At 43.3% G+C, this 24,990-nt stretch overlaps 1 protein-coding gene across 1 annotated transcript in view; it reads left to right on the top strand.

Moving 5' to 3' along the window:
- Positions 1–24,990, top strand: part of Med12l (mediator complex subunit 12L) — a 177,513-nt gene that overhangs the window by 146,941 nt on the left and 5,582 nt on the right. The window contains exons 30-42 of the mRNA XM_090323139.1: positions 616–777; positions 2,014–2,125; positions 4,028–4,117; positions 5,043–5,152; positions 5,341–5,476; positions 6,307–6,468; positions 8,590–8,952; positions 10,917–11,073; positions 13,070–13,284; positions 20,481–20,570; positions 22,099–22,304; positions 23,810–23,972; positions 24,856–24,933. Coding sequence (XP_090179265.1) covers positions 616–777; positions 2,014–2,125; positions 4,028–4,117; positions 5,043–5,152; positions 5,341–5,476; positions 6,307–6,468; positions 8,590–8,952; positions 10,917–11,073; positions 13,070–13,284; positions 20,481–20,570; positions 22,099–22,304; positions 23,810–23,972; positions 24,856–24,933 — 2,044 coding nt within the window. The remainder of the gene's footprint in view (positions 1–615; positions 778–2,013; positions 2,126–4,027; positions 4,118–5,042; positions 5,153–5,340; positions 5,477–6,306; positions 6,469–8,589; positions 8,953–10,916; positions 11,074–13,069; positions 13,285–20,480; positions 20,571–22,098; positions 22,305–23,809; positions 23,973–24,855; positions 24,934–24,990) is intronic.

Below are 24,990 nucleotides of genomic sequence, written 5' to 3'. Positions count from 1 at the left end.
TGCAGGAAGTGTGGAGGAAATGATTACTTAGTGACACTTGACATTACTCAACAAGTGAGAGGATAAGGCTGGGCTGGATGATAGATATTTTGGCATGTGAACCACTTGGTGAAGTAGATGCCAATGCCTTTGGCCCACAGATACGCCCAGGTCCAGTCATGGCCTCAGGGGCTTCCGGTCTTCAGTGTTTCCATGGCATTCATTAAGTAGGAAACACCTCTGCTGTCCTTATTTGGCAGTTATACAGAAATATAACGTGATGGCTTGCATTCAGAGTTAGAACCAGTAGGTGTATGGATTGTAAAGCAACCCTTTAATCATGACTGCTTGACTTGTCTTTCATCATTTTGGTAAAAACTGTAACTAGTAAATTTAGAAACTTGAAAGAATTGATACTGTAACTTTTTAGTAAAGTGTAGTGTTTGGCAGCAAAATGCTTGTTCGTGGTCAGCAAGCCAGAATCCTAAAGCAGTGCTGAAAACCAGTTCATGTGTAGTGTCCACCCGGGCTCTCCATCAGTGTGGATGGGATGTGCAAGCAGAAGAGAGCCGAGGAATGGAAAGGAAATTTGAGTTACTCAGAGCTCTTGGGTGTGACCCCTATTTGTGATTTCAGCTCCTCCGAGCGCAGAGGCGTGTGGCTGGTGGCCCCCCTTATTGCCAGGTTGCCGACCTCTGTCCAGGGAAGGGTGCTAAAAGCTGCCGGGGAGGAGCTGGAGAAGGGGCAGCACCTGGGGTCTTCTTCAAAGAAGGAGAGAGATAGACAGAAGCAGAAAAGGTATGACTGCAGGTATATCTGTGAGAGTGTCCGGTACCACCACAGAGGCCTTGTGCCCTGCCACCCGACAGATCTTTGGCCTCAGGGCCCACGGGGGCCATGTGCCCTGCCACCCACCACTGTCCTTGTCCCCAGAGTCCATGGGGGCCACATGCCTGACCACACGATGGCACCATTCCTAACCCTTGTCCAATATCTTGAAGCTCCTTTATTGGTGGAAGCTGTGGGTTGTGGAAGAGCTGAGCCCTGGGGGCTTCTATCAAGATTCCCACTCTTGGCCAAGAGTGTGGCCTAGTGGTAGAGTGCTTGCCTAGTATGCACCAAACCCTGGGTTCAATTCTTCAGTACCACAAACATAGAAGAAGCTGGAAGTGGTGCTGTGGCTCAAGTGGTAGAGCACTAGCCTTGAGAAAGCCCAAGGACAGTGCCCAGGCCCTGAGTTCAAGCCCCAGGACTGGCAACAACAACAACAACCAAAGATTCCCGTGCTTTAGAGTCCTTCACCCTTGTGGCTACTCCTGTTTGGTCTTAAGATAAGTGTTGAAGCCAGGTGCCAGTGGCTCATGCCAGTAATCATAGCTGCTTAGGTGGCTGAGATCTAGGATCACGGTTCAAAGCCAACCCGGGCAGGAAAGTCCATGAGACTCTCATCTCCAATAATGAAAAGGCCAGAAGTGGTGCTATGGCTCAAGTGGTAGAGTGCTAGCCTTGAGCAAAAGCAGCTCAGAGACAGCACCCAGTCCCTGAGTTCAAACCCCAGGACCACCAAAAAAGGGAAAAAAAAAAAAAAAGAAATGTGCTGGGAAAAAAACCACAAAAACCTAATATCCAAATAATCAACACTATTAGAGGCCCGTTTTCTGAATTTTAAAATCAGCATTTGATGTGAAATGTTTAATTTTCATTCCATTCCATATAAAGGCTTACATTTTATGTGGTTAGTATAAAACAAGTGCTGTCCTGTCCCCTCTTGGAATACACTGCCGTACAGTGTGGGTTGAGACTGCTGTCATGCCCTCTAGGGCAATAAAAGACACCAAGTCATTTAAACGTATTACCCTGGTGTTTAATCTGTGGTTGGTTTGCTTGTTTATTTTTTTGTGATTTACCAACCTCTCCTTCATCTAATAGTAAAATAAATGAGTAAATAAAATAACCTGAGGGAAAGGCATCAAAGATGCTGCAGGAAGCGATCTGTTCTAACTAGACCACTGCGGTCACTCATTTCTTCTGCAGTATGTCTCTGCTGAGTCAGCAGCCTTTCCTCTCGCTGGTCCTCACCTGTCTTAAGGGGCAAGACGAACAGCGGGAAGGCCTCTTGGCATCTCTCCAGAACCAAGTGAACCAGGTAAAGCACAACAGGAAGTCAGACAGGTATCCCCTTTCTAATACTGAGATTAAACAAATCAGGATGCAACATGCTTTACTAGATGATGGGAAATATAACCCATGCCTATTCTCCTACCTGGGTTTTTTCCAGAACACCAGCCATAGGTGCCAACCGTAGGTGCATGGAACAAAGGTCTGTAGATATGAAAGTTAAAGCCTGCATATTGCCGACAACTTTGAGGCGCTCTGCTGCCACTGCTCTGCTGCTGTCCATGGGAGAAGACCTGGAGCAATCTTTACCTGAGCAGAGGTGGAGCTGTGATAGCAGTGATCCTCCGAGGAACTCCCACACAGCACACTGGGCCCAGCCTTGAGCTGTGTGGGCTAAGGAATTTATTTTTTATTGGTCTGCTGCAGTTGGTTTGATACCAGCTAACTGGGTGCATTAGAAGGCATTTTAGTTTATTCCTAAAGAGTTTGGATATAGAATGTTCAGCCATCATGGCTCTTGGAATGTCTGCTTATGGACCACATAGAAATTGAATGCTTCACTTAGAAAGTTTAGAGTGTGAGTCAAGTGAAGTAGATGGCTTGGTTGTATGAGTCCTCCTTGATACAGAGCCAGTGCAACCCTCCTCTACGGTCACCACTGACAGCCTGTAGACTCCATGACTGTCCCATGGCTAGAAGCTCCATCCATGAAACCTAGCTGCTGGCTGGAAGAGGTTTTTGTCAGGTCTTCACCTGGCCTGCTTTTTTGTTGTCTGTTTAGATGTTACTTTCTTAGTAAGTCCATGCTCATTCTCGTTCTCTGCCCTCTCATTCTTGTTCAAGACCCTGCCTTGTACCCATGTTGCACTGCATTTACTTTCATCTGTCCCACCACTACTGCAGAGCCTCCCTGTGGGCCTGTATGTGTTCAGCCTTGGGAGATGCCTGTGTCTTTCCCATAGGAGGTTTGGAAAGTCCAGCTTCTCACCATTTGCACTAACAGGTCATCTGTTAAAATGTGACTTCTCACTGGGTGCAGTGTCACGCCTGCAATCTCAACTACACAGGAGAGGCATATGTAGAGGATTCTAGTCACAGTCACAGACAAAAGTGTAAGACTTATCTGGAAAACATCTAAAGCAGAAAGGGCTAGAAATCTTCCTAGAACATGCAAGTGCAAACCCTACTCCACTGCCTTCTCTAATGATTGAAGTGTTCGGTGACTCATTTTTAGATGGTTCTTTTGAGCAGCTATTTTTAGAGCATGACAGAGTTCTCGTTGTTTTTGGGCTTTTGTTTACCGACTCATGTCTGCCTTCTGACTTTGGGTGTAGTCCACTTGTGGCTTGTCTTTCCCCAGTAAACTTTCTCTTCCCCAGCCCTGTTCTAGCCAGTGAGGAAACGAAAAGACAATACCCTGTGCATTGATAATGCTGCTCAGCTGAGGTCTAAGGTGACAGGATTTCTAAAACAGTATACCTGGTCTTTACCAAGGGAGAAGTGTCCAGTTGTTAGCGAGTTCTCTTCTCCAGTGAAACATCAATGTAATCATGAACATTCATAGCATGCCCTCAGAAATGCAGCCTGTCTCCTGTAGTTGCCTTTATAGACCAGTTAAATAGACTATTTAACTTTTCTTTGTTAATTGCTAATGGCCTACTAAGGCATTTTCCCAGGCCATAATGATACAGTTTATAGCAACAGATTCTCTTCTTTCACCTGGACAACCAGGGGACTGTGGAATAAGTCAGGTCTCTGTCTGCATGTGAAAGGGGAGGAAAACTAGAATTCAACTTCCTTTGAAGTTTGTTAAAGCTAAAAAATTGTTTTTTTTTTGCTGTCAGTTCAGTTTAACTTTTTGCAAGAAAAAAAACAGTTTTCAGAGGAAAGGGTTTTTGTTTTTTTCCTTTCTTCTCTTTTCTGATTTTAGATTTTAAGTAACTGGAGGGAAGAGCGATTCCAGGCTGACATAAAAGCACGGCAGATGATGCATGAAGCATTGCAGCTCCGCTTAAACTTGGTAAGGGATGCTTATGCATTTCTCATTCCGTACTCCTTTTCTGTGTGACAGCTGTGGGTGGTCAGCCTGGCAGACCTCTGCAGCTCTGCCCCTCGCCATCATGCTTCCGGGTTCCTGTCCAGTAAAGGTCTAGATCGTAGCAAAAGTTTTGCACACTACTTGTCTTCTCTTTCTAAGAAAAATCTCCTTCTCTTAGATTGTGCTTAGAGGTGTTCTAGAAAAACTGCTGCCTTGAGATATGCTAGTTTTTACTAGATGTGTTTAGAAGCGATACAATCCTTTAACTCAAAATTGTGACTGACTTTCTATCACATTGATCACACACCAGTGTCACAGGGCTGTTTAGTCGGAATCATTAATTTCTCAAACATTGTACATTCCTTTGACTTGTTCTTTTCCAAATAGCTGCCCTTGGTGGTATCTAGTCCAATGTCTTGACCTTTACTTTTTATCTAAGCCCCACACCCAGGAACTGGCAGGCCTGTGGGATAAAGCACCATTGAGTTAAGAAGTACTGCTTCTGTGTTAATGACTATTTTCAAACGTATTATCACCACAAACTTAAACGCCAGTTGAGCGACATGAAGTTGCAGATGATTGGATCACATAGTTTTGCTGACACTGATCAGATTTAATTTAATTGCAGTTACATTATAAATTGAACATTATGAAGGATAAAGAAATGTAATATTTTAAGTATCCACAATAATTATTGCTCTTCATTCTGTTTTTTACTAAACAAATGCTAAAGCAAAACAAAATAGTGATAAATTCATAGCTAAGTGAGAAAAAAACCACAGACTAATTCATACTAAGCAAAGTAGAAAAACCTTTTGTAACCAATCAGAATGTGTGGGTCCGAGGGGTACTTGTAGCCTTTTCTCTGTACAGAATGCAGACTCTGTGCTGTGCTTTTGTGTGATAGGTAGGAGGAATGTTTGACACGGTGCAGAGAAGTGCTCAGTGGACTGCCGACTGGGCCCTCCTCCTCCTCCAGACCATCACCTCAGGAACCGTGGACATGCAGACCAACAAGTAGGTTCTCACTCAAGCTGTCTTGCTGATGTGTGCATGGGGTGAGCTTTGATGCCCTGAGAACAAATTCTGCCACATCTCAAATGCCACTAAAAATTCCATGCCTTTCCTAGAAAAGCTCAGCTGGCAAAGTATAGTTTCATTTCTTCTAGAACTAAAGCTTTTGTTTGTTTTGTTTTGCCTCTTAGTGAGTTATTCACCACAGTTCTTGACATGCTGGGTGTCCTAATCAATGGGACATTAGCCTCTGACCTCTCCAGTGCAGCCCCAGGGGGATCTGAAGAGAATAAACGAGCCTACACGAACCTAGTCAAGAAACTGAAAGTAAGTTGTGGTCAGTAAAGATCTAGTGAAAATTCAAGTTGGTCGTGGGTTTCTTGTCTAATGCATTTTCTCTTAGGTTACTACTTAATAATTTCAATACTTTCACATTTAACTTAAAACAACATGATTGCTATTTATGGTTTACCTCAGCTTGCCAGGCCTCAAAGTTATAAGCATGTTACACGAGTCTATAGATTCTTTAAAAAAATTATCTTCACAGAGCATTTTTAATTTTTAAGTTATATTAGAAACTCATTACCAAAACTTAACCAAAATGCCAAAATAAGGTTTAGGACAAATCCATGCTTGGACTTGCTCATTTAGTTACAAATTAGCATCTACTAATATTTGAAAATCTAATGCATTGGACTAACTGCCCTTGAAAGAAACTAAGGAAACAATGCAAGGAAGGAAAGAAGCATATCTGATGACTTTGTCAATGAAATAATTGCTGGTTACCTTGTGGTCTGACCCTGGGTACGAGAGCGTGTTCTCTGCTGCAGCTCTTGCCTTCCGCTTGTAAATGCTAGCATGAATGTTTGTCATTTCAGCATTGTGATGTTGTGCAACAAGACTGCCTTTGTATGCCTTCTGCTTTCTACTTGAATAGAAGAAATGAAACATGGCACTGCTTTGGAGCTGTTCCATAGCATATTTCAGGGTTAGAGAACATGCTGGTTATGAAGAAGGAACTGTTTCACAAAGGAACTTCCTTCTCGTTAGCTTTTGCCATAACTGCAATTTATGAGTTGCCATTTTATTTCTCTCTCCTTTTCCCTCCCCCTTCCCCTTCCCAATCTCTCTCCCCTTTTCTTTCTCTGTTTTTATAGAAAGAGCTTGGAGACAAGCGGTCAGAAAGCATTGATAAAGTTCAACAGTTGCTACCTTTGCCAAAACAAACGTACGATGTCATCACTTGTGAGCCAATGGGTTCTTTGATTGACACAAAAGGAAACAAAATTGCTGGATTTGACTCTATAGATAAAAAACAGGCAAGAGTAAATGTTTGTTTCATATATAAATACCTCTATTTGCAGAAATTAAGTAATTTTTAAATCTTCCTAGAAAGTACATAACACATGTCAACTTTATAGTTTCTCAAAATTTTTAGGGGAGGCTGGGAAAATGGCTTAGTAGTTAAGTGCTTGACTTGCATAAATGAAGCCTGAGTTCAATTCCTCAGTACCACATATACAGAAAAAGCTAGAAGTGATGCTATGGCTCTAGTGGTAAATTGTTAACATGGAGCAAAAGAAGCTCCAGGACAGTGCCCAGGCCCTGAGTTCAAGCCCCGGGACTGACAAAAAAAGGGGGGGAGGGAGGGCTATTTTGTCATCTAAGTACAGTAGTCATGGCACTATAATATTTTTCAAGTTGCTCATATAAAATCTTGACCTAAATCTAAATAAATTTCAGAAGTCTACCAAGGAGAAACTAAAGTTTAAGAAAACAAAAACAAAGACCAGTTCTGATTTTTCATAATTGGAAGTATTGTATCTTTATGTAAGAAAATTTTATTGGTAAATAGCTTCACGTGCTACTTCAAGTAAAAATTACTTTAAATGTTACGGTACTCATATGTTTTTGCATGTTGAGATACAATCTTCCTGTGTAGTTCAGGATATTTGTTTTAAAGAAAGTTCTGTAAAATAGAACGAAAATAGATGGTTTTTGAAGGAACATTAGGCAATTGTAGGTATTATGCTGTCGCAGAAGTAAAAGACAGAGCTCCTAACACCCTACTTGCAAGAGGAAGTAAACTGCAGTGCAACAAGGTTTGTATGTCATGGTCGAGCCTGTCGGGGATGCTGAAAAGGAGTGGTTGAGTTCCGAAAAGAGGGTTAGGGGTTGCAGTCAGAATAGTTGACATGGGGGCGGGGGGAATTGAAGAATCAAGAGGTGCCTGAGAAGAGGATGTGTATGATGCATATGGAGGAAAGAGTTTATCTAAACATGTAAAAGACTGTGACTTGCAGAGGAAGTGAAATGATGACATAATTCAGAACAGCCTATGTGCTCAGCTCCAGTGTGGTTATACAGAAAGCTAGGGTGGCTCCAGTTGTTTTGGCTCTCTGGCAGTGGGGCTTGTAGAATCCATTTGGTGGTTATGTGGTCATCATACCCAGAAAGTGACTTTTCATTTCAAGGCACATAGAGAAACTAATTGAATATTGGTTTTAGAAGAAACCATTAGTGACAGAGTAAGTGTAATTAAAAGCAGGATGTGTTCTCATCTTATGGACTGAGTGAATGGTTCTTTTGAGGGAGAAATATATTCGAATTAGCATAGTAGGAAAAGTTCTAAGAGACATTAACAAATAATGTTAAATTTGTTTTTTAACAGAATTCAGAGACAGAATTATGTTCTTCTGGAGTTCATATAGACAGAGTGGACTTGAAAGACTTCTATAATTGTCTCTGTAATTTAAGTCCATCATAATAATATTGTTTTATTCAGAATTTGTCTTATGATTAGGCACAGGACGTGCCCTGTAATCCTCGCTACTACTCAGTGGGCTGAGGTCTGAGGATTATAGTTGAAAGCCAGCCAAGCCAGGACAGAAAAGTCCATGAGACTGCCAGTCAGTAAGCTGCCAGAAGTGGAGCTGTGGCTAAGTGGTAGAACACTAACTAGCCTCGAGCACAAGAGTGCAGGGACAGTACCCAGGCCCTGGGTTCAAGGCCCAGCCCTGACATGAAGTTCTTAAAAATCATGAAGTATGTTGAATCAAGACCATGTAGATTTGGATTGAACTTAATATGAATCCAGTTAGAGGCTAAGTGTATTTTAGCTCTTTTGTACTGTCTTAAACTTAAATAAACAAATAGATTACTGGTTATAATTCATATTAGTAAGACTAGCTTTTCAGTATCCTGTACTTAAAAAGATTCTTCTTTGAAAAGATAAACTAAAGGAAAAATGGATTTTAATCAACTTCAGAACTATAGAACTGGGTGTATAAGTCTGGATCGTAGGCACTGCCTTCTTGTGAGTGACCTCGCTGAACAGTCTGGCATGCCACGTGCTGGGTTCTGAGTTCACCCCTTGAGCGGCTGCTTGTGAGTCAGGGCAAGATCCAAACATATTCTGACAGCCACCATCCTCACCACAGGGCCTCCAGGTCTCAACCAAGCAGAAGGTGTCCCCGTGGGACTTGTTTGAGGGCCAGAAGAACCCAGCTCCTCTCTCCTGGGCCTGGTTTGGCACTGTCCGCGTAGACCGGAAGGTGATCAAGTACGAGGAGCAGCATCACCTCCTTCTGTACCACACACACCCCACACCCAAGCCCCGAAGCTACTACCTCGAGCCCCTCCCCCTGCCTCCCGAGGAGGAAGAGGAAGACCCCGCATCACCAGTCTCTCAGGAGCCAGAAAGGAAATCAGCTGAGTTGTCAGATCAGGTGAAAAATGCAGCTGATGAAGAGAAGAAGACTAAGGGAAGGAAGCGCAAGACCAAATCAAGCTGGAAAGCGGATGTGAGTAGGGGACCCTTGGCTCATTAGCAGCTAGGATGAGATTTAGGACTGGCCATGTGTCCCTGAACCCTAAAAGCCTTTAGCTCCATTGTGCACAGCATGGCAGACAGAAAGAGTTGGATTTCTCCCCAAGAACTGCTTCTTTTGTAGACAATATCAAGTTAAATTTCAGTGCCTCATCATTTCCCAGGTTTGAAACTTTAATATTTTGAAATATCAAACTCTATACTCATAATCTTACTTTGGTTAGTTGACATTTGCAATATATTGATATAATAAAACTCTTTTCTTTTTCTCATGTTAGTTTACATATGGTATCCAATATAGTATTCCAGGGATTCCTTATTTTTCCATCATCTTGCACTTCTGCTTTTTTTCCCTATCAGAATTTAAGAGAAATAAACAGACCTCATATTAAATGCTAAATTTCTTGCTTTCTTCCTCATATTCCTTACCAGTGTTTTCTTTCAAGCAGCAGAAATCATGTGTACCTGTAGTCCCAGCTACTTGAGAGGCAGCGGTAGGAAGACCCTAGTCAGATACCAATCCTAGACCCTGCATGAAGAGTAAACTGCAGCATGTAGGCCTGTGTGGTGTGGCTTGAGTTGTAGTTCACCTGCATAACAGGTGCAAGGCCTTAAGTTCAAACTGCTGAAATTTCCCCAACCCCCCAGAAATCTATTAGATTATAATTTATACATGATTTTTTTTTTGCCAGTCCTGGGCTTGAGCTCAGGGCCTGAGCACTGTCCTTGGACTTTCTCAAGGCTAGAGCTCTACCACTTGAGCCTCAGCACCACTTCCGGCTTTTTTCTATGTATGTGGTGCCAAGGAATCGAACGCGGGTCTTCGTGCATGCTAGGCAAACACTCTACCACTAGGCCCAACTCCTGGCCTTATACATGATTTTTGGAACATAAGGTCTGGTGCTTAAGATTTCTTTCCACTGAAAAACACTTGAGAATTTGAAGAGAGGGTGAGACACCGCGGTTCCTCGATGATACGTGGTGCTCCCTTTTAGATGCCCCTTGATTACATTGCCCTGCCCCTTCATTCTCCTCTTGGAGTCCTTCCATACTGAAAGGTTCTTCCTGGTGGTCCTAACTGAGCCACCTCCAAATTCAGGATACCCCAGCTTGCTAGTCCACACAAATAGGTTCTGTTCTTCTCAGATGCCAGGAGTTTTGACCTCACAGAAGCCCATATGAATTGACTTCTGTTCATCTCAGATGCCAGAAGCTCTGGATTCAGCTTACTTTCCACACCTTCTCCCAATGGAACATCCCTGTGTAAAACTGCAGGGAGCTAGGATTCTGCCTTTGGCTGCATGGAGTCAAGACACGAGGGAATCCTGACATGCTTCTCTCTCCCTTAGAGATGCTGCATCTGCTCGCCAGCCAGCAGTAGCAGCACAGGGGTAGGAAGGGGCCACCTGTGTGGAGTGCAGTGGAGAGGCTCCAGGAAGATGCCTGCTAGGCAGAAAACAGTCCCGAAGCCTGGTGGGCCTTTCTGGGGTAATTGTCATCCGAGCTCAAGGCACCAGGGAGGCCTTCCAAGATAATCATCAAGAACCTTAGCAGTGAAGGTGTTCTTACAGTTAGTCTTGGTTTGTATTGGGATTCTGAGTACGTTTTTAATTTTTTAAAGAACCGACAGAAGGTATTTTTCATCTCTGGCCACTGCACCATAAATGGTTTCTTTTTGGTTTGGTTTGATTTGGTTTTCGTGGCCATGTTGGGGACCAAACCCTGGGCTTTGTGCATGCCAGGCAAATGTTCTACTATTGAGCTACACCCCACCAGCCAAGCACCCAAGTCAAGGAAAAGGTCTGACTCATGTATCTGCTTCCTTTCGTCCCCTTTACACTGGCATAGGAAGTATCTGAAAGAGCCAGGAGGAGGAATTTATATTCATCGGTGTGGAGATAGGTTGATTCACACGTTCTTCCTACTCTTCTGTTGAAGGAGTGTCCGCAGAGCAGCGTGTACCGCGTACCGCCCAGTTACCCGCCCGTTTCCTCCCAAGTGGTGCACCGCACACAGCCCACCGCGTGGGGCTACAACCTTGTGGACCAGGCCCCACAGCCTGGGCTTTTCCTTCACAGCCCCTCTCTTACTCAAGGTAGGAAACAGGGCGGCCAGGTCACCGCTAAATGAGACAGGGGTGGAGGGTCTCTTTGCTTTTAACCTGCTCACAAAACCCAAGACTAGGAGTGCTCAGCTGATATTTCAGCACTTCCCTCCATTCAACAGATGTTTTTTCTCTTCTGAAATAAGGTGTAGCCAGGTGCAGGAACCTGAGGCAGGAAGACTGCTTGAGCCTACCCTGGGCAATACAGAAAGATTTTTATAACGTTGTATGCGTTTGGTTGGCTCAGAGGTACAAGATTATAGAAGCACTATAAAGGAAATTGGGCTCCAAGGTATAGTATGTTTCAAAAGCTCTTTGCTGTGAGTGGAAGGCAGGAGTGCAGATCTAATGGTGTAGCCCAGCTCCTCTGAAGCCTCCCCGCACGTGTCACTCAGGTAGTTCTCCATGGCCTTTCACACCATCTGTGGAGACTGCTGGATGACTCTGTGTCTCTCGTGCTGAAAGTGGTGCTGAGTCTGAAGGAATGTAGGGTGCCAGGCCATCAGCTGTCTATCATGTGAACTGCTCTTTTATTGTTGTCGATTAAGTGGTTACATATATTTTACATTGCTGTGACTTAGTTATTCTCAGCAATTAACACAATCACTTATTTTTATACTAGAAAGCATTGTTCTAGTCTACAAAATTTATAACTGTTGGAATATACAAAAATCTTTATACTTACATAGAATGAAAGGTTTAACTCTTTGAACACTGGCAGTGCAACCATTTCTTCCAGGTCAGCTGGTCAGCTAGGGATTTGGTTGTTCCCTCTTTTTCTCTCATTATCCCTGTTCTGTCATCACCCTTGTACTGTTTTGGTCTAATACCCACATATCAGGGAGACCATCCACCTTTTGTGTCTTGGTTTATCTCACTCAACATGATTTGCTCTAGTTTCATCCACTTCCCAGCGAATGCCATTATTTTATCTTGTCTGGTGGCTAGGTAGAACTCCATTGTATGTAGGTACCCCATTTTTGATATCCATTCATCTGGGTTGTTTCCATCTCCTGGCTGTTGTGAAGAGTGTGGCAGTGAACATGACTGTGCAGGTGCCTTTATCATATCCTGGGTCATGTGGCTCAGGGTAGATGCCTAGGAGTGGTATGGCTAGGGACCTGTAGGGAACCTCCAAACTGCTTTCCAGAGTGGTTGTATATGAACTTCTCTTTTTAAAAGGGTAAAGATGTATGAGAGGTATTTGTGTGGAGTTTTTCTCACTCTATATATCAGTATGGACTGTGGGAAGAGTTGGTATATACAGTAACACCAGCAATTGGTTAAAAAAAAAACACTTCTTTTTTCAGTCATGGGACTTGAACTCAGGCTGGGTTTTGTCTCTGAGCTTTTTTTGCTCAAGGCTAACGCTCTACCACTTTAGCCACAGCACCACTGAAAAAAATACTTTCTAACCCATGAAGGCAGAGATGCTAAGGATTTCTTTGTTTTCTTAAACAACAGTATAATCACTGTTTGTTGTTTAAGTGATCTTGGAAGTTTCTAGAAATTCAGGTATAAGTACTTTCACGCTTTACTACGACAAGACATAGATTTTATTACGCCCTAGGAATAAAGCCTAAATAATGTGCTTCAGATTTGTTTAAAGTCACAAGAGAGCTTCTGTCTATGGCTCTGGCTTAGGATTCCTGTCAAAAATGCACCATGAAAGCAATGCTTTATGCCACTAATATGCTCCCGCAGCCTTGTGTGATTTAACGTTCATATAACTGCTGAGTTATGGCGACGACTCATTTTCTCCCCTGAAGTGGGGCATTTGTGAGGTTGTGTTGTGTGCAGTATCTCCCTCCTTCCTGTGTCACCTCCCTGTCTTTGGAGTAACAGGTCATCGAGGTTGCAGCTGTTAGAGCAGTGGTTTCCCATGGTCCTCGTGCTGCAGAAGATGAAGTTCCTGTGTGCTGATGAAGTGAGGATGACTGGCTGTGTTCACACGCTTAGGAGGCCTTTCCCCTCTTGTGCTGTGTAGGTGGCTCCAGGTTGGACCCTGCAGGCTCCTTCGTCCCAGCCAGCACCAAACAAGCCCTGTCCCACATGCTCCAGCGGCGCTCTGGCGCCACCGCGCAGCCTCCCACCCTCCACGCGCTCACTTCCCAGCAGCAGTTCATACAGATGAAGCTTCTGCAGCAGCAGCAGCAGCAGCACCGACTTCTCAGGCAGGCCCACACTCGACCTTTCCAACAGGTTTGTCCAGACCCAGCTGCAGCACCCTCTGCATTTCATGGCCTCTCAGAACTGGCCGTGAGTTGGGAACAGGTGTGCTGCTTTTCCTGCTTGTGTACCCTGTTATGCCCGTGGGGGGGATATCGCTCTTAGACTTTTCCCTGAGCATTTGACTGTCAGATTTCAGCAAAATCAACATTCCTTAGATTGATCAAAATTATGTGTAAAAGAAACACTAAAGCTTTCCCATAGTTAAAAACAGGCTTTGAAATGACCCCGCCAGCTTTCGTTCTGCATGGTAGTTCCTCCGCAGGTTGTATAGTCTCCTTATCTCTATTTGCCTGTGTTAGTTTTTTTTTTTTTTTTTTTAGTTGTACTTTATTGTCGGGGTGATGTGTAGAGGGTTACAATTACATTTGTCAGGTAGTGGATACATTACTTCCTGAACAGTGATACCCTTCCCATGTTTTTCTCCCACTTTCCCTCCCCCCACTCCCAGCCTGTGTTAGTTTTTCATTGAGACGTTGAGATTGTTTCTCTGAAACTTGGATGTTTGTTTGTTTTTGTTTTGTTTTGTTGTTTTCCTTCATTGTTTTCCCTTAACTCAGTTTTTTTTTAAACACACATTTAGTAAGGCCTATAGCAAATTGCAGCCAATATGTGGATATATGTGATTATTATTTGTTTTATGCTCTACAGTCTAGTTTTCTTTTTAGACAGTGAATACAATTAAAAAAATCCCTGAAAGTTGTATAATACTTAGTGTAGGCTCAGAAACTTATATGTCTGTACAAGTAAACAGAACCTATATAAGTAAAATGAGTGAGGTGAGATGATAACTTTCTTTCTAGTTGCTAATACATTTTATATTCACTAGCATTTCTGAAATGCACATTCATTATTTAGATAACAATAGCCAACACCCCCCCCCCCCCAGCCTTCTCCCCTGCAGTGGAGAGAAAGCATCTAATGTGGGCTGGGATATGAGACCTGAGATGGTTCTTCAGACTGTACAGGAGTCTAGTCAGTTTCTGGAAAGCCTTACCTTTTCTTAAAAATACCTCAAGACATTGTTAATAAAGGAATTAGGTAATCTAAGGAAGGAAGGGGATGTGAGTCAGAGCCTTCCGGAGTGGCTTGGCAAAAGTGAACCTGTGAATTCATGCAAACTGGGCCTGTGGGTTGATGAGGTTCTCTGAAGTTGGCCAGCCACCTAGATGGTTCGTGGTTGATCTCATGCCCTTGGGAGGTATGGTACCACTTTGGAATAGATGAGTTTCCTTTCTTTCTTTCCCTCTTCTTCCTTCATCTCATCTCTATAACTCTATCTTTAGTGATGTGCTTCAAGACTACTGACAATAGTACTGCTAATGTACTTAACCTGCTTAGCTTTATTCTAGGATAATGTTCTGACATATTTACTCTAAATCATTTAGGAAAAGAAATACAGATAGGAAAGAGGATCTTGGAGCCCCTCTCATTTTTTCCCGTACTAGAAAGGAGTCACTGCCATACATTGGCATGTCTTTCTTATGAATATTTGTATACTTTCACTACATATTTTTAGCCTATTGTACCAGTAGTCTTACTTTGCAGAGTCAAAACTTTAATGTGGGGCCAGGAGTGTGGCCTAGTGGTAGAGTGCTTGCCCTGGGTTCGATTCCTCAGTACAGCATACACAGAAAAAGCTTTAAGTGGGGCTGAGGTTCAACTGGTGGAGCTCTAGCCTTGAGAAAGCCCAAGGACAGTGCTCAGGCCCTGAGCTAAAGCCCCAGGACTGGGCCAAAAAAGAAAAAAAAAACCTTTATGTAAAGGCATCACATGCATTTTTTATTGCTTTGATTTTATTTATTTTGACTTAGGGTCTGTGTTACAGTTTGTTCGTTTGTTCCATTGTGAATGTTTAATTTGCCCACTCTTATGCTGATGTCATTTAAGTTATTTCCAGTTTTTTTCTTTCTCTTAATGAAAATTCCCATAAGTATTGTTCTCTATTTCCTCTGCACATGAAGAAAAGCTTTAAGATCTATACCTGACAGTGCTAATGCTGTCAGTTTCAGAGTGGCAGTGACTCCCTGTAACACCAGGTGAGCATTTCCCTTCCTTCTTGTCTCAACCAATCCTTGACATTGCAGGACCTCATTTTTCCTGCTGACCATTTCAGCATTTCATTTTGCATTTTTGATATCCTGTGAATGTTAGACATCTTTAACCACTATACTATTCAGGTTTGCCCTTTTGACCCTGATGCTCAGATCGTCAGCTAGAATTACAGGCGTGAGCTACTCATGCCTATCGTCATTTTAGTTTGTTAACATGGTTTCATTGTGAATGTTCCAGATTGTGTGATTTGAGCGTTTTCCAAATTATCATCGTCTTCGTTAGAGGTGGGAAAAGGAATGATTTTGAAACATCTTGAATTTTCATAACAAATTTTCAATCCATTAACTCAGAGAGTGTAATTTAGATATATCTCAAGGATGGGGTGGAAAACTTGGCCTGGGAAGAAAGTACTTTGCTTATTATTACTTGATATGTGGTATTTCTCTGTTTATCTGAACGATGAGGAAGCTACTAATCTCTGAGCTGAAAATATGATTGGGTAAATGTAATGCTCTAGAGAATTTCCATGAGAGCAGAAAGAAGATTGGAATGGAAGGGCAGAGAAATGGAACCATTAATCGGAGGAAAGCTGTTGGAGCAGTGCATAAATGTAGTGGATGATGAACCTAAGCCTATAAGAGTAGATACTCATGGTTTCTGAGAACCTTTTGCTTTGTGTCTGTCTATACAACTCAGTATGCTCCCAGAACAATTTAACATTTTAGTCACTAGAGTGACTTCAGGTATAAAATTGACTAGGACCTGGCTTTCATAGTAGCACCTGGGTAGGGCCTTGAGTTCAAACTCAAGTGCTGCTGCCCCTTAGGGAAGGGATTCATTTCACTGAGAAGTAGCAAGTTTTGCAAAGCATTTGGTTGACTTTTCCTACTGATATGGCAGGAAAATGGATGGCATTTCAATGTTCATTTGTAGTCTGTTGTGGTTGAATGTGTGTGGCCAGAGCAGGGCTCTGGTTCTCTTGCACCTACTAGGTATGGAGCCATCTGATTGTACCCTCCCACACGGTGCGACCTACTAACTTCTTCACTTACTCTCCCATCTATTTCTGTGACTCATTGCCCAAGCTCTCCCCAGGACCCGGTCTAAGAAGGCATCTTGTCCTATTTCTCCCCCCCCCACCCCCCCCCCAGAGATGTTGACATCCCTGAGTGAAACAAGTACCTGTGTCTGGTAGCACCCCTGCTTCTTCTTGCCATCACTTAACATGGGGTGTTCTGTGCTGTGAATTTGACTCTAGTCTGCATCCATCTTCCAGTCCGTATTAAGGTTCTTTGACGTAGGAATTAAGAAAACATTTGTAGGACCTAGGTTTGACACCCTAAAGCATTGTTTCAAATGAAATATTTCAGATGTATTTTGGCCATCTACATCATTAAGTTACAATACCTTATCTGTACTTTCAACCATTTTCTTGTTGTCCTTGGACTTGAGTAGCTCTGCTGTATCCTTTCTGGAAGACTTTGACAACATAATGGTGACACCCTGCTATCATTCTTTTTCTCCTCCCCTATGTTTTAAAAGTAAATTGTATAGCATTATTCTTTGAACACCAAAATAAGAAGCAGGCTAGCTATAGCCTTCATTTCACTGTTACTTGGTTTCTGTTCAAGACTAACACAGAATCACGATTGCATTGACCATAATCAGTTTAATGCAGTTTATTTCTAAACCCTATGGAATTTGTATCTTTAATCACGTCCAGATCATCACCACACACATGTTTGGTGTAGGAAAGAGTGATCACTTATGGGAGCACAGGCTAGTTTACCGAATCTCAGTCCACCATTGGACCCGTCTCTGAGCCCTTGCCTCTCTCTGTAGTAAGGTACATCATTTGTAGGGCAATGCCTGGCATGCTTACTTATAGGACAGTGCAAGGTTATGAAACACACCCTTCTCATCGCCTCCCACTCATTGCTCTTCCAGATTCTTCACAAAGCACATCATCTCTATTGGAAGAGGTTTTTTTTTGAGCATAGGTCTGTACATGCATGTTACAAGACTCCACCTCCACTGCTTTGCCTGGGCTAGCTAGGAATGCACACTCTGTTTGAAATCACTTGGAGGGTTCCGTGTCAGGTGGCCACCCCACCCGTAACCCAGGGAGCCTTGGAGTAGAACCAGCACTCAGGTGACTGTAAGTCAGCTTACCGCACTGCTGTCTGGAGGGTGGCATGGTCTGTTCCCTTGGGGAAATCACCTCAATTGGATTTTCAGACTTTGAAAATATATGGGTTATTAACTACTTGTTTTGCAGGCAGTTTCTCTAGTGGTTACTTCAGGAAAAGGAAAATTCACCAGCTTCCATAATTATTCAAATTAGTAGACTGTGTATCTTTGCTCCCCTCTCACCATCCTTGTTCTTTCAATATCAGGAATCAATGAATATGGACTCAACTAGTCGTTAATGCCTCATCCAATATTAGGAGTCTAGTGAATCTATACGTAATCCATCTGCATGTTCATCATTTATGGACATGCTAATATAGCATGTTGTAAAGGTGTGTTATGGTTTGGGATGTGTTTATTTTACATGACCCAGGATATTCTAGCAGGTAATGTGCTGATTGATGATACCCAGACATGTTGTATTTATAAACCTACCAAGTATGACTAAGCAACAAAACTTCTTATAATTATCAGATTTTCTCATTATCTGTTATCTGCAGTCAAAACAGACTTGTGTGGTATAACTCGCCTAACTTCAGTTGCCACACTGTGTTGTTTAGCCTTGGGAAGTAATTTTCAAACTAGGAATTGTCAATAAAAAGATGAGTCATAAAGCTTTTACCCCCTGGTTCTCACCCCAGCCTTTTGTTGCTGTCCTGCAAATGAGCATTTTCAGAAACACAGTGACAAGATCTGACCATGGTTTTCCAGATACAACTTGTCTCTTTGCAGCTCTTAAGCACCATGGCAAAGCTGCTAATTAGGAATTTGAAGAAATTATTACAAGCGAGTTGAGTGATTAGGACACTCCTGATTATGAAATACGGCCTAGTGTGCTGCCCACTGGAGATCTAACAAGCCCCTTTCTAGAAAGGGATTTCTACATGTACTCATCCTGTTGAGAACAAGCCCCAGAAGAATGGGGTATCATTGATAATTGTTTAGCAAATATTGAATGTACTATATGTAACAATTTTAAATCAGAATCAGTATCTTTTGGGCCCTGGACCCTTTTTTTTAACAGTAACAAGGAGTTATTCTTGTGAACTAATGCCAAACAGCAGGGACCCTTCACAAGATTTTAAAAAGCAAAATGGATTCCTGTTTTGTTTGTAGAGTGATGGCTAAAGTGTAAGGTATGTACATTGAGCAGCTGTGTGTGGGAGTTTGCATAGGCTGCAGTTGTGTCATTAGCTAAGGCACCCCGACAGGAGCACAGGTGTCCTGATCTCCCCCTCCCATTGCTGTTCTCAAAGTCATACTGCCCTGGTGACACACAGAAATCCCATCAAAAAACAGCCTTTGGGGAGCCAATGTCACCTCTGATTGTTTCAGTTAAACAGAATAAAGAAGGAAAAATAAAATTACTTTGCAGTCATTAAAAGAAGGCAAAAGGAGAAAATTTTGTAGATCTTAATCTAGGCTAATGATGGATGCTAAGCACCAAATGAAGTACATGTTTTAAAATCAAAATATCACACTCCAAACTAGGTGGAGTTTTATATAAATTAATTTTGGCTGAAATATAAATTCCGTTCCCCTCGGACAGGTAAATCTCAGGTTCTCGCAATACTTGTTTACTTTATATACATTGGATATTGTGTCAGAAACTGAGGAAAAATAAATGGAAAAGAAATGCATAATTTGTGTTCATAAAGTAACGGAAGTGATCATGTGACCCAGTTTACTTTTTCCCTGCTGTCCTAGTCTGTCCAGTTTGAATGGCACTAAATTTATGTAATCTTCCCTTGGTTTAATGCAGCCGAAACTCTACCTGCTGATATTGTCTGTTTACAAAAAATTGAAATAATACGTTTTTGGCATTCTTAAACCTAAAATAACTAAGTAAGCCAGCAAGCAGAAGTGTACTTTAGTCTGGCAGCAGAGTTTAGGGTATTTCTTGTCAGGGCAACACATTTGCAAACCAGTGAGGGCATGCCAGCCAGCTCAGTGTCCGTGATCCTCTTGGAGACAGTTGCATACCTCAGTTACTTCCTGCTGTAACGGAAGTAGTATGTCAGGAACAACTATCTCACTTTGGATGTGAGTGGTTCTACAATGTCAAAGCTATGTTTTAATTGTTAACCTCTTTCCTCCTGCTTATTTCTAAATTATACTTTTTCCTGCAAGTTCATAATTTTTAATGTAGAACTTTAACTCTCAAGTCTCTATGATGTCCACTAATGCTTTCCAATAGGAGTTACTCGTGACTCATCTGTGCCTTATGGGGGTTCTAGTTATCTGCAACACCCCAGCCACTTCTTGGATAATCAAGGGAAGAATGAAGAGGAGCGTGCTGACTTGCGGACCTGTTGGTTCCCAGTGCTGCATCCATGTGTTCCTCAGTGTCTGTTGTTCTGAGAACATATTTCATGGGCATCTGTCCCAGGGACCTTGCGTGAAGCCGCAGTGTAGACCTGAACAGTGATATTTAAAGATCTGGTTGATTTAATGACTCCTTGGATTCCTATGGCCAAAACCACATATTAATTAGATAGAACTAGGGAACTGATGTTCTTACATGTAGTCAGTTAGAATCATATGTGCTGTTAAGAACTCGAGATTTTTTTTATTAAAGATATTGTAATTGATGATTAAAATTTATACAAGGGACCAGATTTTCCCCAAGCACATGGCTAAGTAGGCAGTGTTGCATCACTGTGAGGAAATTTTGTTAAGACGCCATGGAAGTTTTACATGTCATTGGCCCTAAAGGAGCTCTGCGACACTGCGAGTCTGGGCTGCCCATGAGCCCCTCTGCTGAGACATCCGCCAGTGCTTCCACTCAGCCTTCTAAACTCCAACAAGGATCTGAGGAGAAGGGGTAGTGCTTGATGTAGCTTGGAAGTCGTGCTGTTGAGATAAAGACCCACACGGCTCATGCTGGGCCCTGCTGTTATACAGTGTGCCTGTCTGTTTTCCAGGGCCAGCCCGGGGACCCAGCTGCTCTGTTCACTGCACAAGCTCGACCCTCTCCCCAGCTCCCTCAGTACCCAGGGCTGCCGCAAGCACAGGTACCCACATATGGTCATAGACAATGATGGAACTGTTTGGGTTTGGGGTGTTTTTTTGTGTATTTGCTTGAGATGGCTAGAACAGGCTGGCCTCTGACTCTTTAGAGCGGGGATTCTAGACATGCATTACCATGTCCATATGCTGTGACTTTTTTTTTTACTGTTACTTATTTTTAGTAGAAGAGAAAATAAATAGGATATAAATTGCCACAGAGACTTAGAACTTAGTTACTTCAAGTCTCAGGATTGATTGAGGAGCCTAAAACATTCTTGAATTAGAAGTACAAATGAATTCACACTTTCCTTAATGATGATTGACCTTAAAATGCTTAATAGTATCAGTTATTTATGTCTTAATGTGGAATATAATTTGTGATGGAAATCATTAGACTCAAACATAATGTGGATGATGAGCGATGGTAGAAAGCACATTTCCTGGCAACTCACTGGTCCTGTGCCATTGTGCTTGGTTTTCTGGAGCTTTGTGTGCTCTCCCATGAGGTACAGATGAAACGTCAGCGAGAGTCTAAGACGACCCGTGGAACTAGGGTAGCAGTATGCACCGATGCCAAGCGGAGGATGCACTTGCTTTAGTGGGGATCTTGCGCTGCTCTTCTCTAATGGTGCTATTATTTCTGTATCCATATGCTCTTATCGCATTAGCAAGAGCCCCCTCGAGGACAGCAGTGCTGCTGGGCCTCACGGAAAGCCAGGATGGGCATGGAAGGCCCAGGCCCTTCCCAGCAGATCCTCCTATACTGGGCGAAGGAGTTGAGCAGACTCTACTCCTCCACGTCACGTGCAGTACCCCGAGGACCCCAGAGAGTGGTACCTCTGCCTTAGTCAGTGCTGTGTTTTGGGAGCTGTGCCTAAGGGTCCGTAGCACCTGTGCGCTGGTCTGAGGTGTTGAGAGTTAAAGAGACAGCAGCGCTCTATCCAGCGGGAAGCGCGGATGTCAGGTTAATGTCTGTGGAATACTGATGTAAGCTTTGGTCACCAGTGTCACTTCCCTCCGTGCTTTTAATACTGGTCTTCCTTTTGGTACTGGTTTGTCACTACGGGTGGATCCATTAGACCCAGAGCAGTACTGTCACATCTTGGAAAGCTGTCCTCCCTCTGTAACTGTGCTGGCTAATTCTGGAGATGGTGCCGGTGGTGCTTGAGGTCCGTTGTACTACTGCCTGTTTACTTCTGGGTAGAAACCATCTTCTTCTTACAAGCCACACTAACCAAATAAGGGGTTGTTTAATTTTGTGTATTTGTTTGTTTGTTTATTTGGCCAGGCCTGTCTTGAACTCAGGAACTGAGCACTGTCTTTGGGCTTTCATGAGGGTTATTTTTAAAGTGAAGTTTCTTATAAGTCGTTATATATCCAGTTCAGCCCATCGGTTTATGGCTCGACTTCCAGAGCAGTGTTGCTCATATTTGTGCACATGAGAGCCCCAAGAACAGGGATCTCGGGATTCCCAGTAGAAAGAGTCCCGGTAGGAAGTAGGAACACTGGTTTTTCCCTTGTGCCCTCTTGCAGACCATGCCACAGGGCTACACAATGTATGGAACACAGATGCCTCTGCAGCAGGCCGCACAGCCGCCAGCCAGTGGCATGGTCCTGTCTCCCGGCTACCACAGCAGAGCCTACCCGGCCGCCCATACCAGCCCCGGGCTGGTGGACAGACTCCGGCAGATGCAGCAGCAGGCGCCGCAGTACCTGCAGACCTTGGCTGGCGCTCAGAGGTAATAACTAGCTCTGGCTGTTTTCTGCTGGGCATGGGACTTGTGACTGTGTTAGTGACCCTGTGTGTCTGCAAATCGTCTTCAGCCATCCCACTTTTAGTAGTGCCCAGAAAAATTCCAAGAAAGGAATGCTTCAACTTGTTTGTTGACTAAACTTCCCCATTGTGTGTATGTTAGATGTTTAAATGATACTAGTGTTCCTTACTTCTCTTTCTTAAAGATTTTTTTAATTAAAGAATTTATTAATTTTGATTTTTGCATCCTATTTCAAATGACATGTTTAACAAACGAGTGTTCAAGAACTTAAAGATTTTTTTTTTAACTTATTCAAGAGAGAAAACAATGGCTAGCAGTGCCTCACTAGTGCTTGCTGACCTGAGCCAGGAGAAGTCAGGTTTGCAATACTAATTCAGCATGGTACCCAGGAGTGCTCACTCTGTTACCATTTGTACCTCAGGGATGGTTGACCGGAGAAGGATTGAGATAGACTCGTTTTCATTCCTGTTTCGGTCAGACATAAGATACAACCGTGCCAGTCCCCCACCAGTTGCGATTGATGTGAAATGTAGTTCCCGTTAGTCTCCTCTCCCCACGGGCAGCACAGCCGGTGTCCAGGGTGTGTGATCTATGTAGACATACGAGGTGTTGTATTATGAGGGTGATTACTAGCTCTGTAGCTTTGTTATGTCCTGAAAATGAAGTCCTGCATGCTAGGCAAACACTTTAACCACTAGGCCAAACTCCCAGCCAAAATGAAGTCCTGCATTTTTGTTTTATATTGAGACCTGAATATTAGGCAATGAATATTAGTGTCTGTTTTACCAGCACGGTTTAAAAAACATTTCTTCATCATAGACAAGGCATCCACAGGACAGTTCGGTATCATGGACATTTTTTGCATTCTATCAGATAGCAGGGAGCCCATATTTTGACATCGGTGATGGCACTGCATTGGAAACATACCCATTGTAGTTACCATTTTTATGGTAAGTGATGGCATAAAAAATTTTAAAATCTGGATTCAAAAAATATAACTGTAAAACAGTTCTGTGTTCGAGTCCCACATATGCCATTTTCAGAATAACTTCAGTTACCCTTTCTGCTGTCTCACTTTTAAAGTTGGATAGAGTGCTGACTTCAAAGCACTCTCTGAGTGAAGCTCCCAAGTAAATGTGCAGGAGAGTTGCTTGTAGGTGATGGCAGAGTGCTGGTGTGCTTCCCTTCCAGTGCTCGCATCTCTGAGCGACACTGTAGGCCTTTTCCTGCTTGCGCTGTACAACTCTGATAGTCTCCTGTGGATGTGGTATGCTGGTGACTCTGACTACAACTTGATGATACTTGCAGGCCTGAACACAAGTCACATTGTCTTTGGTATTGTTTTTATTAGTTTTAAGTAGTTGTACAAAGGAATCGCTATTCAACCAAGTAGTTTCATCTGATTTCAGAGGGTACTTATGAACAAGAAAGACTTGCCCATCTTCTTTCACCTATTTCTCATTCGCCAGACTGAACCATCAGGCTCTACAGCAGAGCCCCCTGGTGGGCGGGGGCGTGGACCCCACAGCCGTGCTCACCTCTGCACCTCCCGACCTCCCCTCCGTTCCCCTGCCCCAGGACCCCGCCCGGCCCCGGCAGCCCCCGGCCAGACAGCCTCAGAGACTTCTCCAGGTACCTGCCTCTCAAAGATTCCACAAGGACACACAGGCATAACGGCAGTGTGACATGTTATTATTGATATTGTCACTCATGTGACACTTTCCCAAGTTCTGAGCATATTTTTCAAGCTTTTAAAAAGGGATTCTGTTTTTAACCTATAGAAATTTGTCATTTCTAAATAACAACAATACTCACAATTATTTACTTGGCAATTTCTGTCTCACACGTGTCTTTTCAAGGCGACAGCTATGCAATGCCTTATCTAATTGTACGATACCTACATTTCATCCCTCCTGTTTCCTCCTGACCGCTTTTCTTATGAGCAGTACCATCACTGGGAGATGATCTGAACCAGGCACACTACCTAGGTATAGTATACCTACTATAGGTAGTGTGCCTATAGTCCCAGCTCCTTGGAAAGTGCAGCTCAGCAGGATCATAGTTCTGGAGCAGCCCAGGCAGAAGTGACAGTGAGACGCTCCGCTTAGTCAGCAGAGCAGATGGGGGCCACATGGCCACACATCTGTAACCCCAGCTCTCTAGAGATGACAGCTGGTGCAAGGTCCTGTTCCAAGGCCAGCCCTGGGGATAAAGAGGAGACCCTGTCTTTAGACAGAAAAGGCTGGGGCACAGCTCGTTTAAGGCCTTGAGTTGAAACTCCATTACCCCCCCCACCCGCCCACCCCCCCCCCCGCACACACACGCACCTGCAAATGGGAGGAGCTTCCTATCATATAGTCCATGCATGTACTAACAAAGAACGACTTGTGTTTTTATGTTCCACATTTTTAGGCAAACAGAATAATCATTGGACAAAAAGTGTATGGGGAAAGGGAACCCAGAAAGTCTATCTACCTCGTCCCTCTTTGTGGCTTAATGTTTCTCTTTCTTTCAGATGCAGCCAGCCCAGCAGCAGCCCCAGGCCCAGGGTCAGGCCCTTGGTCTGCAGGCAGTGCAGCCCCAGCAGCCTTTGGTAAGGATCAGTGCTTAGAGCCAGACACATGGGTTTCCATTATAAAAACTTGACAGG

The sequence above is a fragment of the Megascapheus bottae genome, chromosome 32 (genome assembly GCF_031878675.1).
Source record: "Megascapheus bottae isolate mThoBot1 chromosome 32, mThoBot2.hap1, whole genome shotgun sequence".
Lineage (NCBI taxonomy): Eukaryota > Metazoa > Chordata > Mammalia > Rodentia > Geomyidae > Megascapheus > Megascapheus bottae.
This window is presented reverse-complemented; position numbering and strand designations above follow the sequence as displayed.